This window comes from Thamnophis elegans, chromosome 9 (genome assembly GCF_009769535.1).
Source record: "Thamnophis elegans isolate rThaEle1 chromosome 9, rThaEle1.pri, whole genome shotgun sequence".
NCBI classification, from domain to species: domain Eukaryota; kingdom Metazoa; phylum Chordata; class Lepidosauria; order Squamata; family Colubridae; genus Thamnophis; species Thamnophis elegans.
The window spans coordinates 3,463,294-3,479,223 of record NC_045549.1 but is presented as its reverse complement, the minus strand read 5'-3'; the positions used below and the strand labels follow the sequence as shown (position 1 = coordinate 3,479,223).

At 43.3% G+C, this 15,930-nt stretch overlaps 1 protein-coding gene and 1 long non-coding RNA gene across 2 annotated transcripts in view; one reads left to right on the top strand and one right to left on the bottom strand.

The window, feature by feature from the left end:
* The first annotated feature begins 223 nt into the window (after nt 1–223).
* Nucleotides 224–3,732, top strand: LOC116513342. The gene is made up of 2 exons (XR_004255973.1): nt 224–2,630; nt 2,733–3,732. It is a non-coding gene; the product is annotated as an uncharacterized LOC116513342 (long non-coding RNA).
* A 5,410-nt stretch (nt 3,733–9,142) lies between these two features.
* The window catches only part of C9H20orf194 (chromosome 9 C20orf194 homolog), a 92,023-nt gene continuing 85,235 nt past the window's right edge, over nt 9,143–15,930 (bottom strand). The window contains 3 exon segments of the mRNA XM_032224481.1: nt 9,143–10,162; nt 11,214–11,307; nt 12,653–12,718. Of these exon segments, the coding sequence (XP_032080372.1) occupies nt 10,050–10,162; nt 11,214–11,307; nt 12,653–12,718 (273 nt within the window). The 3' untranslated portion in view covers nt 9,143–10,049.

The following is a 15,930-nucleotide window of genomic DNA, read 5'->3' as shown; positions in this document are numbered from 1 at the left end:
AAATGCAGTTTTAAGGCGCAAACATTCAGGCGGAAGAAGTCAAGACAACCCCTTTTTTCTCCATCTGACTGGATGAATATAATTTATTGGGTTTTAGAATCGCATCCAAGTTACAGGTGTAAAAAATAATAATCACAAACAGCCAGTATAAACGTGTAAATAATACAAAATAAAGGTAGAAGTACTTTTATATATTTACGGAATCAAGTTGTGTAATAATACAGATAAGCCCAAAAGCTTCAATCACACGGTTTTTTTCAGTTTAACTGAAGTTACAGTAGAGTTTTTTTTTTTTTGGTAAAAAATAACACATTTTGACGGAGTCTTGCAAACGCGGTGAAAACTAGTATGAAACTTTCCATTTTGGCACCGGGTTAAAAAAAAAAAAGGAGAGAGAGAGAGAGAGAAAGAGTGAGACGACGGTTAGCGGAGGGCACAAAGTCCGTTTCTTACTAGTTTTCTGAGGTACGCTTTTCATCGTCTAAAAGTAGATTTAGCAATGCAGTTCTAACAAACTCACAGTTTTTATGTCTTATCCTTCCCCTGATCCCCTATCCCTAACCTGGAGGGGATTCGAGAGCTTATCGGCTGTGCAAAATTCAGGAAAAATAATGAAAATTAAGATTCAGAAGACAATTTCGGGCACGCTTAAGGGCCCCCCCCCCTCCCCCCAGTTGATGCTGCTGAAAATAAAAAGGGAATTTGGGCCGGAAAAAAAAGGAAGTGTTTGAAGAAGTACCCCCGATGTCACCCCAAATCCCTGGCAGCCGTCGATGCCATTTCATCTGGTGGAAAGTTGGCCCATCCGTCCTTAACCGGACGGCAGAGGCGGCCCGACTCGGGGTCCACCTTCTCCAGATGTTTCCCCATTTTTATTCCAGCAGCAAAGTTGGGAGCTATAAGCCTGCCGCTCTCTCAAGTTTGCAATAATCTGCCCCCCCCGGCCCCCCCACCCTCCCCGTATAACTTCAGCGACTTCTGACCACACTCATCCTCATGTCGATAGGGAAAAGAAATCCACACATACGGCTACATGGGAAGTCAGCAAGCACGGAAACTCCTTGAGGACTCGACTCTGGGCCTCCCGCCGACGGAAAGGACCCCAAAAATCTCGGGGAGCCGCGGGTAACCCAAGAAGGCCTGTAATAGCACTTTGGATGGGGAGTGTTTGCGGCTCCAGAGTGTGGAGCCGCTTTTTCAGTGTGTGTGTCTGTGTGTCAGTGGTGGGTTCAGGCCAGTACGGCCTGGTATGGGCATACCGTTAGTAGCCAGAAGCAGCTGACAGCGGCTTGCCCACGTTCGATACTGGTTTTTAAAGCCACCGGCCAATTGCGTACATGTGCACAGTGTGAAGTGCCTGCGCGATCTTCAACAAGTTGCTGGGTGTCGCAGGGGCGGTGGAGTGCATGTGCGTTTGCAGCGCATGTCTACGAAAGGATGTGTGGCCGTAAGCACCATACTAGTAGCGACGGGGAGAGGAACCCACCACTGGTGTGTGCGTCTTTGTGTGTTGTGTTTTTTTTCCTACCGCAGGCAAATTTTCTTTGCCACCCCTCCCCAATTAAATGTCTACCAGCCCCGCCATTCCCCTTCCCCTTCAAATATATATTTCTATATATATATATATAATAAAATAAAGAAAATTAGTGTCCCCCCCCCCTCTTTAATAAAAATGCTGTCGGTTTGTTGAAGCAATTCCTAACAGGGGGAAAAAATAACCCTGCAATTTGTCTTCAAATTCCCGACAGGATCAAGTATTTCTCCATTTATTATTGACTTCAGTCCTCAAAGAGTTTGGAGATTTCATTCTTTAAAAAAAGAACACCAAACAGAGAGCCTAGCTAAATATCTGTGCTAAATATGCTTTACTAAGTTCATAGTCCTTCCACCAAATGGTTTTTTATTTTCTCCTTCCCTTCAAAAGAGGGGGGCGAGGATTAAGGGCCGTGACGTCATCCAGGTATCCAGATCGTCGGCGTCTTTTAATCGTCGGCGCCGCAAATAAGGCACTGGTATTTCTGACGGGACCCTCGTCATCACAGTTTTAGAAATCATTTTTGCTGTTTAATTTCTCCTCGCCCTTCCCTACCCGGTTTAGGGGAGGGGGAGAGAGACAATCGTAAATCACAGTTCAAGATCAACCGAGTTTGAGGTAACGAAACAATTTTTTTTTTTAATAAAAAGATCCTTACCCAAAAAGAGAAGAAATATTCGCGTGGTACCAAGTTGGTAGAAGGTCTTGAATCTAAAAATACGGTGATTTTTTTTTGCTTTGATTTAATTCTTCTATTTTGCATGCAGTACAAAAGACACCCTTTCTCTACCGCGTCTTCGCTTCCGGCTTCTGCTAAACGGCTGACTCGGCTGCGCTTTCCCCCCACACAACTTAACGCAACAGAAATGGCCCACAACAGAAAGGGGGGCATCCAGGGACCCCTGTGGAGACGCACCTGGAAGAAACCTATTCTGCACCCTAAAAGTCCCCCATTCTGTGTCGGGATGGGACGACCAGATGGAGAACTTATTCGGGGCAGAAAGAGAGCATCTGGCTGAGCCAAGGAACCCCGGGATATTTAGGCCTTTGCAGTGGTGATACCTGATCCTGGTTACATGTATCCCCTATAGCAGTGGTCTCCAACCTTGGCAACTTTAAGACCTGTGGACTTCAACTCCCAGAGGGAGTTCAAGTCCACAGGTCTTAAAGTTGCCAAGGTTGGAGACCACTGCCCTAGCTCTTGATTTGCCAGATGCTACCGGGGCACCGTTGGTAACAGACACTGGCTCCAGTCCAAGAAGCAGGAAAAGTTTCCTATGCCATGGGAAACTGTGACCCGCAAGACGATAGCTGTTCTCAAAAGCTTCGTCCACGGACTGTGAATTTCGGAGCAAACAGACACACGATGTTGTGTTGACTTCTCCCCTACGTGGTTTGTGTGGGTGAAAGGCTGTGTTTAATACAATCCTTGGAGCAATGCTTGTCAAACTGGGGCACTTGAAGATGGGTGGACTTCAACTCCCAGAATTCCCTGACTGGGGGGGGGGATTTTGGGAGTTGAAGTCCACCCATCTTCTAGTCCCCAAACTTGAAAAAAAAAAAACAACTACAGCCTTGGGGAATTTACTTTTTCTACGCAGGACCCGCGTGTTTCAGAGTTCGGCAGAGCTTTCGATGCGGCAAATCTATTTCATTCATAACAATTGCACTTAAAACCTACTCAATCGCCTTTTTTCAACGCCGAAGCAGAGACAAATCGGGCTAGGCTGCCCCTTTGTCTCCGCTTCCAGATGCTGGGTAGCAACAAGGTTATTTCTAGATAGATATAATATGGCTTCGCGGATCGTTAGACAAACTATCCTAAGCAAAAAAATTAAAAAGGAGCCTTCCGTAACTGTGGCTGGACGAGCAAAACTTCTCCACTGGTTCTCCCTATGAAGCACTGGAGAAGCCGAAGGTGTTTTGATTATTTGGATTTCGTTGGATTATTTCACCTTTCTGGAGGTCTCCCAGTTTGGAGAGAGATAGATAACTCAGCTGGGATAACTCTGAAATGGCAATGCATTTTGTGCTAAAACCTGCACTGCGATTCCTGGGGAGAAAATGGTGAGAGTCACCTTCCCTTCCCATCTCCCAAAACACCGAGCGTCTTTTCACCTGTTACAGCCACGTTTCCTCCTCCTGAAACTATTCCTAGCTACGTTATTCCTACCAGGCACTATCAGTTACATCTGAAGAATTAACTAGGTTACAACCATGCATAGATAAAATTCACAATTCTGATAAGGACACTCTATTCGCCTGTAAGAGGGGCCTTCGGGCACCCCACGGAAAGCTTCACGCGCCGATATAACCAGGGTTCGCCAAGCTTTCCATTTAAAACAAAAACCACTTTATCCCTTGCAGACGGTCCTACGGAACTAAAAATTAAGAAGCCACCGTAAAGTATTCCAAAGCTTCTTTGTTCCAGATCAACCTGGACTCTTTTTCCAGGGGGGAAAAAGAAAAGAATGAATTAATCGACCTAAGACAGTGATGGTGAACCTTTTAGGCCCTGAGTGTCTAAACTGGAACACGCGTGCTTTTTGCGTGTGGTGGGCACCAGAGTGCCGGAAACTCAAAGACAAGCTGGCTGGCACGTGCATGTCTGTTTTTGGGTCATTTTTGGCCATTTTGGGGGGCTGTTTTCAGGCCATTTTTTGAGTCGTTTTCTGGCCATTTGTGCGACGTTTTCTGGCTAAAATGGCCCCCAAACAGCCTGAAAATGGTCCAAAAACCGCCCTGAAAATGCCTGAAAAATGGCCCATTTTGGGGGCATTTTGGGGGGCGTTTTCTGGTGCCCTAGTGCATGCAAAAACCAACTCGCACACATGCCACAGGTTTGCCATCACAGACCTAAGAAGTGAATATCAAATGGCATGAAGGATTTGGGGTTTTTTTTGCAAAACATTTGAGGCATCTTTTCTCGGCCTGGAATGGATCGGCACGTTTCTGTTTCAATCAACACAGCCCACATTTTAATAGGTAGCTGGCATTTCTTCCGAAGAAGGTGATCGCAATTAGGACACCCGCTGCCAATCTCATTGGGTACCTTAGGAGCAGCTTCGTGGAATACTTTAGGGGTGGGGGGGAATTCAAAGGCATTATGCTATTTTGGGGCAGGCTGTCAGAATATTTACGTCCCCCCAATTTTTGCTTTTAAGAGTAGTTTAGAAACTTGAATTCCGGGCACTCTTTAAGAATGCCAACCTTCTCCACTGCTTATTGTAGAAATATATTCCATTTTGCACTTATCTTCACATGGTTACTTGTGGGTTTGGGGCAGCTGTCTAAGAATATTTCTCTTCCCCCGTTTCTCGTTTTAGCAATGTCATCTAAGCTGCCATGTTGGTTAGATTTAGTCCTTAAGAACAACTTTGTTCCCTCATTTGTCCCTTGAGGAATATCTCCCCCAAACCTCAAATGTTGGTTTGGGCTCAAGATTGATGGCATTCCCCTATTTCTCGCTGCAGGAATACTAAGCAAGCCACCATTGTTGGTTAGGAGTGGTTCTAGAACAGTGTTTCTCAACCGTGGCTACTTGAAGATGTCTGGACTTCAACTCCCAGAATTCCCCAGCCAGCGAATGCTGGCTGGGGGATTCTGGGAGTTGAAGTCCAGACATCTTCAAGTGGCCAAGGTTGAGAAACACTGTTCTAGAACAAAAGTATTCACCCATTTCTTGGCTTAGAAACATCAAACGAGATGCCACATTGGTCATTAACATATCTGGTTAACACCAGATATGTTTCCCTATTTATCGCCCTAGGAACATCTTCAAACCATGATATGTTGGTTTGAGCACTGTCAAGATCACTCGTGTTCCCTCACTTCTCACTTTGGGAACATCACCAAACCACCATGTTGGTTAGTCGCTGTCCTTAAGGACAGGAAGGTTCCCCCATTTCTCGCTTTGAGAACATCTTCAAACCATCATATGTTGGTTTGAGGCACAAATCAAGGTCATTTGTGTTCCCCCATTTCCCGCTTTGGGAACATCTTCAAACCATCATATGTTGGTTTGAAGGACAAATCAAGGTCATTTGTGTTCCCCCATTTCTCGCTTTGGGAACTTCTTCAAACCATCATATGTTAGTTTGAGGCACAAATCAAGGTCATTTGTGTTCCCCCATTTCTCGCTTTGGGAACATCTTCAAACCATCATATGTTGGTTTGAGGCATCATCAAGGTCATTTGTGTTCCCCCATTTCTCACTTTGGGAACATCTTCAAACCATCATATGTTGGTTTGAGGCACAAATCAAGGTCATTTGTGTTCCCCCATTTTTCGCTTTGGGAACATCTTCAAACCATCATATGTTAGTTTGAGGCACCATCAAGGTCATTTGTGTCCCCCCATTTCTCGCTTTGGGAACATCTTCAAACCATCATATGTTGGTTTGAGGCATAAATCAAGGTCATTTGTGTTCCCCCATTTCTCGCTTTGGGAACATCTTCAAACCATCATATGTTGGTTTGAGGCACAAATCAAGGTCATTTGTGTTCCCCCATTTCTCGCTTTGAGAACATCTTCAAACCATCATATGTTGGTTTGAGGCACAAATCAAGGTCATTTGTGTTCCCCCATTTCTCGCTTTGGGAACATCTTCAAACATCATATGTTGGTTTGAAGGACAAATCAAGGTCATTTGTGTTCCCCCATTTCTCGCTTTGGGAACTTCTTCAAACCATCATATGTTAGTTTGAGGCACAAATCAAGGTCATTTGTGTTCCCCCATTTCTCGCTTTGAGAACATCTTCAAACCATCATATGTTGGTTTGAGGCACAAATCAAGGTCATTTGTGTTCCCCCATTTCTCGCTTTGGGAACATCTTCAAACATCATATGTTGGTTTGAAGGACAAATCAAGGTCATTTGTGTTCCCCCATTTCTCGCTTTGGGAACTTCTTCAAACCATCATATGTTAGTTTGAGGCACAAATCAAGGTCATTTGTGTTCCCCCATTTCTCGCTTTGGGAACATCTTCAAACCATCATATGTTGGTTTGAGGCACCATCAAGGTCATTTGTGTTCCCTCATTTCTCGCTTTGGGAACATCTTCAAACCATCATATGTTAGTTTGAGGGACCATCAAGGTCATTTGTGTTCCCCCATTTCTCGCTTTGGGAACATCTTCAAACCATCATATGTTGGTTTGAGGCACAAATCAAGGTCATTTGTGTTCCCCCATTTCTCGCTTTGGGAACATCTTCAAACCATCATATGTTAGTTTGAGGCACCATCAAGGTCATTTGTGTCCCCCCATTTCTCTTTTTGGGAACATCATCAAACCATCATATGTTAGTTTGAGGCACAAATCAAGGTCATTTGTGTTCCCCCATTTCTCGCTTTGGGAACATCTTCAAACCATCATATGTTAGTTTGAGGCACAAATCAAGGTCATTTGTGTTCCCCCATTTCTCGCTTTGGGAACATCTTCAAACCATCATATGTTGGTTTGAGGCACAAATCAAGGTCATTTGTGTTCCCCCATTTCTCGCTTTGAGAACATCTTCAAACCATCATATGTTGGTTTGAGGCACAAATCAAGGTCATTTGTGTTCCCCCATTTCTCACTTTGGGAACATCTTCAAACCATCATATGTTGGTTTGAAGGACAAATCAAGGTCATTTGTGTTCCCACATTTCTCGCTTTGGGAACTTCTTCAAACCATCATATGTTAGTTTGAGGCACAAATCAAGGTCATTTGTGTTCCCCCATTTCTCGCTTTGGGAACATCTTCAAACCATCATATGTTGGTTTGAGGCATCATCAAGGTCATTTGTGTTCCCCCATTTCTCACTTTGGGAACATCTTCAAACCATCATATGTTGGTTTGAGGCACAAATCAAGGTCATTTGTGTTCCCCCATTTTTCGCTTTGGGAACTTCTTCAAACCATCATATGTTAGTTTGAGGCACAAATCAAGGTCATTTGTGTTCCCCCATTTCTCGCTTTGGGAACATCTTCAAACCATCATATGTTGGTTTGAGACACAAATCAAGGTCATTTGTGTTCCCCCATTTCTCGCTTTGGGAACATCTTCAAACCATCATATGTTGGTTTGAGGCACAAATCAAGGTCATTTGTGTTCCCCCATTTCTCGCTTTGAGAACATCTTCAAACCATCATATGTTGGTTTGAGGCACAAATCAAGGTCATTTGTGTTCCCCCATTTCTCGCTTTGGGAACATCTTCAAACATCATATGTTGGTTTGAAGGACAAATCAAGGTCATTTGTGTTCCCCCATTTCTCGCTTTGGGAACTTCTTCAAACCATCATATGTTAGTTTGAGGCACAAATCAAGGTCATTTGTGTTCCCCCATTTCTCGCTTTGGGAACATCTTCAAACCATCATATGTTAGTTTGAGGCACCATCAAGGTCATTTGTGTCCCCCCATTTCTCGCTTTGGGAACATCTTCAAACCATCATATGTTGGTTTGAGGCACAAATCAAGGTCATTTGTGTTCCCCCATTTCTCGCTTTGGGAACATCATCAAACCATCATATGTTGGTTTGAGGCGCCATCAAGGTCATTTGTGTTCCCCCATTAATCGCTTTGGGAACATCATCAAACCATCATATGTTGGTTTGAGGCACAAATCAAGGTCATTTGTGTTCCCCCATTTTTCGCTTTGGGAACATCTTCAAACCATCATATGTTAGTTTGAGGCACCATCAAGGTCATTTGTGTCCCCCCATTTCTCGCTTTGGGAACATCTTCAAACCATCATATGTTGGTTTGAGGCACAAATCAAGGTCATTTGTGTTCCCCCATTTCTCGCTTTGAGAACATCTTCAAACCATCATATGTTAGTTTGAGGGACCATCAAGGTCATTTGTGTTCCCCCATTAATCGCTTTGGGAACATCTTCAAACCATCATATGTTGGTTTGAGGCACAAATCAAGGTCATTTGTGTTCCCCCATTTCTCGCTTTGGGAACATCTTCAAACCATCATATGTTGGTTTGAAGGACAAATCAAGGTCATTTGTGTTCCCCCATTTCTCGCTTTGGGAACTTCTTCAAACCATCATATGTTAGTTTGAGGCACAAATCAAGGTCATTTGTGTTCCCCCATTTCTCGCTTTGGGAACATCTTCAAACCATCATATGTTGGTTTGAGGCATCATCAAGGTCATTTGTGTTCCCCCATTTCTCGCTTTGGGAACATCATCAAACCATCATATGTTGGTTTGAGGCGCCATCAAGGTCATTTGTGTTCCCCCATTTTTCGCTTTGGGAACATCTTCAAACCATCATATGTTAGTTTGAGGCACCATCAAGGTCATTTGTGTCCCCCCATTTCTCGCTTTGGGAACATCTTCAAACCATCATATGTTGGTTTGAGGCATAAATCAAGGTCATTTGTGTTCCCCCATTTCTCGCTTTGGGAACATCTTCAAACCATCATATGTTGGTTTGAGGCACAAATCAAGGTCATTTGTGTTCCCCCATTTCTCGCTTTGAGAACATCTTCAAACCATCATATGTTGGTTTGAGGCACAAATCAAGGTCATTTGTGTTCCCCCATTTCTCGCTTTGGGAACTTCTTCAAACCATCATATGTTAGTTTGAGGCACCATCAAGGTCATTTGTCTTCCCCCATTTCTCGCTTTGGGAACATAATCAAACCATCATATGTTAGTTTGAGGCACAGTCAATATCATTTCTCGCTTTGGGAGCACCCCAAAACCACGATGCTGGTTAGCAGCAGTCGCTAAGGACAAGTATGTCCCCCTCATTTCTCATTTTAGGAACATCTTCAAACCATGACATGCTGGTTTGGGGCACCGTCAAGATTATTTGTGCTTCCACATTTTTCATTTTAGGAACGTCTTCAAACCATGATATGTTGGTCTGAGGCACCGTCAAGATGATTTGTGTCCCCCCCTCCCCATTTCTCATTTTGGGAACACCACCAAACCGCCATGTCGGTTCATAGCGGCCTTTAAAAACGGGCACGTTCCCCCATTTCTCGCTTCAAGAACATCTTCAAACCACGATATGTCAGTTTGGGGCAGCCCTTAAGATCATTTACATTTCGCTTTGGGGATTAGGGCCCCCCAAATTAACCTTTTCAGATGCGTTCCCCTCAGGAATAAGCCGGGCTAGCAAACAATCACAGGCCCCGATTATCTCGGTCACTAAACTGAAGCCAAAGCGTTTCGGGAAACGTCCGAAAAGCAAAACGAAGGAGCAGACAGTTCCGTAAACGCTTGAAATGAATAAAATAAAATAAAATAAAACCTCTACATTGCTTTTCCACCAATGCGCTCTAGATGACTCGACAACAAATTTGGAAATCACGCCGGCCCACCAATATTCCTGGGACCGTTATTAAGATGCCAAGCTAATGTGAATGCAACTTAATTTTAAAAAAAAACCCAAACAAACCAGCTTTACAGCTAGCCAAGATGAAAGAAGATGATTTCTTGGTGGCAAATTAATTTTCAGACTGTTGAAGAAGGGTCTCGGGGAGTTTTTTGGTACCCCCACGTGGATCCCCGGCTTAGATCTTCTGCTCGAAGAGATCGTGGTATTCCTGTTTGTCCAGCTCGCTGTTGTACTTTTCAATCTCTCGGTTCGCCTCTTCCAAGTAATCGTTCATGAACTGGTCCATGACTGGGATGAAACCGTTAAGGAGAAGGAGAAGGAGGAGGAGGAGGAGGAGGAGGAGGAGGAGGAGGAGAAGAAAGAAGAAAGAAGAAAGAAGAAAGAAGAAAGAAGAAAGAAGAAGAAGAAGAAGAAGAAGAAGAAGAAGAAGAAGAAGAAGAAGAAGAAGAAGAGGAGGAGGAGGAGGGGGGGGGAGAAAAGGATTTCCGGGAAGAAGTCGGGAAACAACTAAAGGGGACTAAAAATAGTACTGGAATTACTACTGTTCGGATCGAGGCTTCCCAAGAACAGGAAGCAACTCCTTATCCCGACAAAAAACCCTTTTATTAATTTACTTAATTAATTGACTTTGGGCTAATCACCAGGAGACGGTGAGTTCTAGTCCCGCCTTAGGCATGAAAACCAACTGGGTGATTTTGGGCCAATCACCAGGAGATTGGGAGTTCTAGTCCCGCCTTAGCCCTGAAAGCCAGCTGGGTGACTTTGGCCAATCACCAGGAGTCGGTGAGTTCTAGTCTCGCTTTAGGCATGAAAGGCAGCTGGGTGACTTTGGGCCAATCACTAGGAGACGGTGAGTTCTAGTCCCGCTTTAGGCATCAAAGCCAGTTGGGTGACTGGGCCAATCACCAGGAGACGGTGAGTTCTAGTCCTGCTTTAGGTGTGAAAGCCAGCTGGGTGACTTTGGCCAATCACCAGGAGTCGGTGAGTTCTAGTCCCGCCTTAGGCATGAAAGGCAGCTGGGTGACTTTGGGCCAATCACCAGGAGACGGTGAGTTCTAGTCCCGCCTTAGGCAGGAAAGCCAATTGGGTGACTTTGGGCCAATCACCAGGAGAGAGTGAGTTCTAGTCCTGCTTTAGGTGTGAAAGCTCACGGGGTGATTTTGTGCTCTTTCAGGCCAACCCACCTCACAGAATTTTGGGGAAAACGGGAGGAGGAAAGAGTGTTAGGTATGTTCATCACCTTAACCTGATTTATAAAAAAATAGTAGTGAGATATAAATAAAAGAAAGGCATGAATAAAGGAAGGCTGCACAAGACACGCGGTTATAGCAAAAGATACGTGGATGGTAATCCATCTTGTCTCCAAAGAAATTCACAAACTGCGTCCCGTTGTAGAAATAGCCAGCTGGAAGCGGATCGAGGTGCCGGGTCACCTGGGATTCAGAGAGAAATTTTGCTGGGCGCAGGATCCCCAAAACATTCTCTTACAGCAGTCTTTCTCAACCGTGGCGACTTTTAAGTCCTGTGGACGTCAACTCCCAGAATCCCCCAGCCAAGGTTGAGAAACACCGTCTTACAATGTATATTTGGGCCAGTTTAGTCTGCATCGTTTAAATATTTGATTATATTTTGATCGCTTCTCTATGGGTTTTATAGCCAGGAAGCCACCCCCAGAGTCACCTTAGAGCGGGGATGGGCTAACCTTTTCGCCCTCGCGGGCAGAAATCGTGCATGCGTGTGACAGCACGCGCATGTGCCCACACCCATAATGCAATGTGCCCTGCCTGCCTGCGCATGTGTGCAAGACCCCCCATGCTCTCCCACCCCCACGCACGTGCGTGACCTCCTGTGCCCCGTCCCTGAAGCCTCCTGGGTTCAAAAATAGAGCGCAGGGGAGGGGGGGCGCTTCCTCAATGCATGCGCACGTGACCCCCCCGTCCCGCGCCCGTCCATGCATGCGCAAACGTCTCCCACGTGCGGCAGAGACCCGAAAATCAGCTGGCAGGCAGGAGGCACGCACGCAAGCGTAGTGAAGCTGGGCTGGGCGACGGCTCGCGTGCCTGCAAGCGGGGGGGGGACGGACTCCGTGTGCCACCTGTGGCACGCATGACACAGGTTCGACATCACGGCTTTGTAGGGAAGATGGTTGGTAAAGAACTTTGAATAAATAAAAATATAAATCAATTTGGATCACAGGCGAAGCAAACTTGTCTAGAAACCGAGTCTCGTGAACCAACAACGCAGACAAAAGCAGTCCCTTTTCAGTCCTAGCCGCAGCAGAAGAGAGTCCTCGAATATTTTAATTTAGCGGATTAAATGAGATAATAAATAAAGACGGAAGGGGCAAGAATAGACAAAAAACACAGCCAAACCATGGCGTCAGGACTCCAGTCGAGATGAAAACTTGGCTGTCTTCCCTGTGTCTACTTTTATCTACTTTTATCTACTCTACATCCCAAAGCAGCAGAAACAATGGATGGAAACTAACCAAGGAGAGGAGCAACCTCGAACTAAGGAGGAATTTCCTGACAGTGAGCACAATTAACCAGTGGAACAGCTGGCCACCGGAAGTTATAAATGCTCTATCGCTGTAGGTTTTTTTAAAGAAGAGATTTGACAGTCCCGTGTCTGAAATAGTATAGGATCCCCTACTTGAGCAGGGGGCTGGACTAGAAGACCTCCAGGGCCCCTCCCAGTTCTGATGGATGGATTGATACTTTTTTGCTCGGCTCTGTTTAACTCGGCTCCTCCTACCCGGAAGCCCTCTGGCTCACTTACGTGAATGGTCTTGATTTCCTGCGACGTCAACATGCCCCGAGTTTTCAGAGCTTTTCGTTGTGGTTTCTGTTTTTGGGGTGAGACAAATAAAAATCCAGTTTAACTTATTTAAAACCCAAATGAAAAACGAAGCAAACAGAAAGAAAAACAAAAAAAACCAGGGCCTGATAAATGTAGGGTATAATTTAAGAACGATTGTTTGGTTTGAGCAACATAAACCATCATCCACCAAACAAACCATCATCCACCAAACAAACCACCATCCGTTAATCAAACCATCATCCACCAAATGGATGCTAAGGGGTCCCAGCAGTTTTTCTTCTTACAATCATGCTCCGATGATACATGTGGATGGAGAGAGGAAGAATTTGGGAAAGAAAGGTTAAAAGCAAAATGTTTAGAATGCAAAAAACATGAAATTCGACATGAATACAGGTAGTCCTCAAGTTATAACCGTTCATTTAGTGCAGTGTTTCTCAACCTTGGCAACTTGAAGATGTCTGGACTTTAACTCCCAGAATTCCCCAGCCAGTGAATGCGAAAACAATTTTGTTTTAAATCGTGTTTTATTCCAATTTCGGTTTAAATCGTATTTTACTCCAATTTCGTTTTAAATTGTATTTTATTCCAATTCCATTTTAAATTGTTTTTATCAGATTTTAGCCATAATTTGTGTCTGGAACTCTGCATTTTGACAGGGCCCAAGGGCTAATCAACAAAGCAAACTCAACCCAACTCAATGGCGGCAAGAAAAGTCGTAAAGTGGGAAAAAAACTCAAGCAATGCCTCAGTTAGCGACATGAATTTTGGCTCAATTATGGTTGCTGAGTCGAGGGCTTTTCAGTGTTGTATGCTAGCTCAAGTGGCACAGTGGTTAGAGTGCAGTACAGCAGGCCACTTCAGCTGACTGCTAGTTCAGCGGTTCAGATCTCACTGGCTCAAGGTTGACTCAGCCTTCCATCCTTCCGAGGTGGGTGAAATGAGGACCCAGACTGTGGGGGCGATATGCTGACTCTGTAAACCGCTTAGAGAGGGCTGGAAGCCCTATGAAGCGGTATATGTCTAACTGCTGTTGCTATTGCTATTGCTATTCTTTGTGGCAGCCCCTGAGATATTGGAAGATCCTATCATGTCTCCCCTAGTCCTTCTTTTCATTAAACTAGACATACTCAGTTCCTGCAAGCGGTATATAAGTCTAACTGCTATTGCTATGTAGATTTGTGCCTGGCTTGAAGTCAGCTGGACGGTTTGTAGCCCAACGATGTGACCCTGATATTAGACGTCCTACCGCCATTTTACCAGGGGACGTAACACGAGGACTGTGGCCACCAAATATTCAGACTCAAATCTTGAAAGCCCCAATGGAAACTTGGACAGCAACTATCTGAGAGAAGACTGTGACAGTGAGATAGTGTGGCGCCAGGAGTGGGCAGCTTCTAATCCAGATATGTTTAATTTAATATCTGATCTAGCACAAGGCTTTGATCTCCTAAATCTGGAGAGCCCCCAACTGGATTTGAACCAATTACGGCAGGTGCCAATCCTGGAAATATAAGTGGGGGCTGCTTGATTCTCCTAACCGTAACATCCTGCAAACCTGACATCGTATTGCGACGGTATGCGCCCCCCCCCCCAAAAAATGTTTACTGGATCCCTGCCTGAAATGCAGCATCTTGAGGGCAGTGCTGCCCAATGGTTAAAAGATCTAGCTAGCCGGCCATCGGCTTAGCCACTCTGGTAACTGCTCAGATATGATTTCATTTTATTCACAATTTTTATGCGCCGCGAGGGCTGTGTGTTTTTGAAATGGTTCGCTGCTGTTTGCTGTGTTTCATATCTCGATGCACATTTGATATACTGGGGTTTTTGTATGTGTAGGTTTTTATATTTTGATACGCGTTTCATATGCTCTGGTGTGCAATGGGTGGAAACTAATCAAGGAGAGAAGCAACCTAGAACCAAGGAGAAGTTTTCCTGACAGTGAGAACAATTAATCAGTGGAAGAACTTGCCTCCAGAAGTTGTGAATACTCCAACACTGGAAGTTTTTAAGAAGAGATTCGATAATCATTTGTCTGGAACGGTATAAGGTTTCTTGCCTAGGCAGGGGGTTGGACTAGAAGATCTCCAAGGTCCCTTCCAACTCTTTGTTATTCTATTCCATATTTCCATTCCATTCCATTCTATTCTATATTTCCATTCCATTCCATAGTCTATTCAATTCAATTCCATTCCATATTCTATTCTATTCTATTCCATTCCATTCTATATTTCCATTCCATTCCATATTCTATTCAATTCTATTCCATATTCTATTTTCTATTCTATTCTATATTTCCATTCCATTCCATATTCTATTCAATTCCATATTCTATTTTATTCTATTGTACTCTAATTTTCTATTCTATTCTATTTATTGTATTCTATATTTCCATTCCACATTCCAGTCCATATTTCATTTTATTCTAATTTTCTATTCTATTCTATTTTCTATTCTATTCTATTTATTCTATTTTATATTTCCATTCCATTCCATATTCTATTCTATTCTAATTTTCTATTCTATTCTATTCTATTCTATTCTATTCTATTCTATTTTCTATTCTATTCTATTTATTCTATTCTATATTTCCATTCCATTCCATATTCTATTCTATTCTCTTCCATATTCTATTCTATTTTCTATTCTATTCTATGCTATTCCATTCCATTCCATTTTCTATTCTATTCCATTCTATTCCATTCTATTCTATTTATTGTATTCTATATTTCCATTCCATTCCACATTCCATTCCATATTCTATTCTATTCTAATTTTATATTCTATTCTATTCTATTTTCTATTCTATTTATTCTATTCTATATTTCCATTCCATTCCATATTCTATTCTATTTTCTATTCTATTCTATGCTATTCCATTCCATTCCATTTTCTATTCTATTCCATTCTATTCCATTCTATTCTATTTATTGTATTCTATATTTCCATTCCATTCCACATTCCATTCCATATTCTATTCTATTCTAATTTTCTATTCTATTCTATTTTCTATTCTGTTTATTCTATTCTATATTTCCATTCCATTCCATATTCTATTCTATTCTATTTTCTATTCTATTCTATGCTATTCCATTCCATTCCATTCCATTTTCTATTCCATTCCATTCCATTCTATTCTATTCTATTCTATTTATTGTATTCTATATTTCCATTCCATTCCACATTCCATTCCATATTCTATTCTATTCTAATTTTCTATTCTATTCTATTTTCTATTC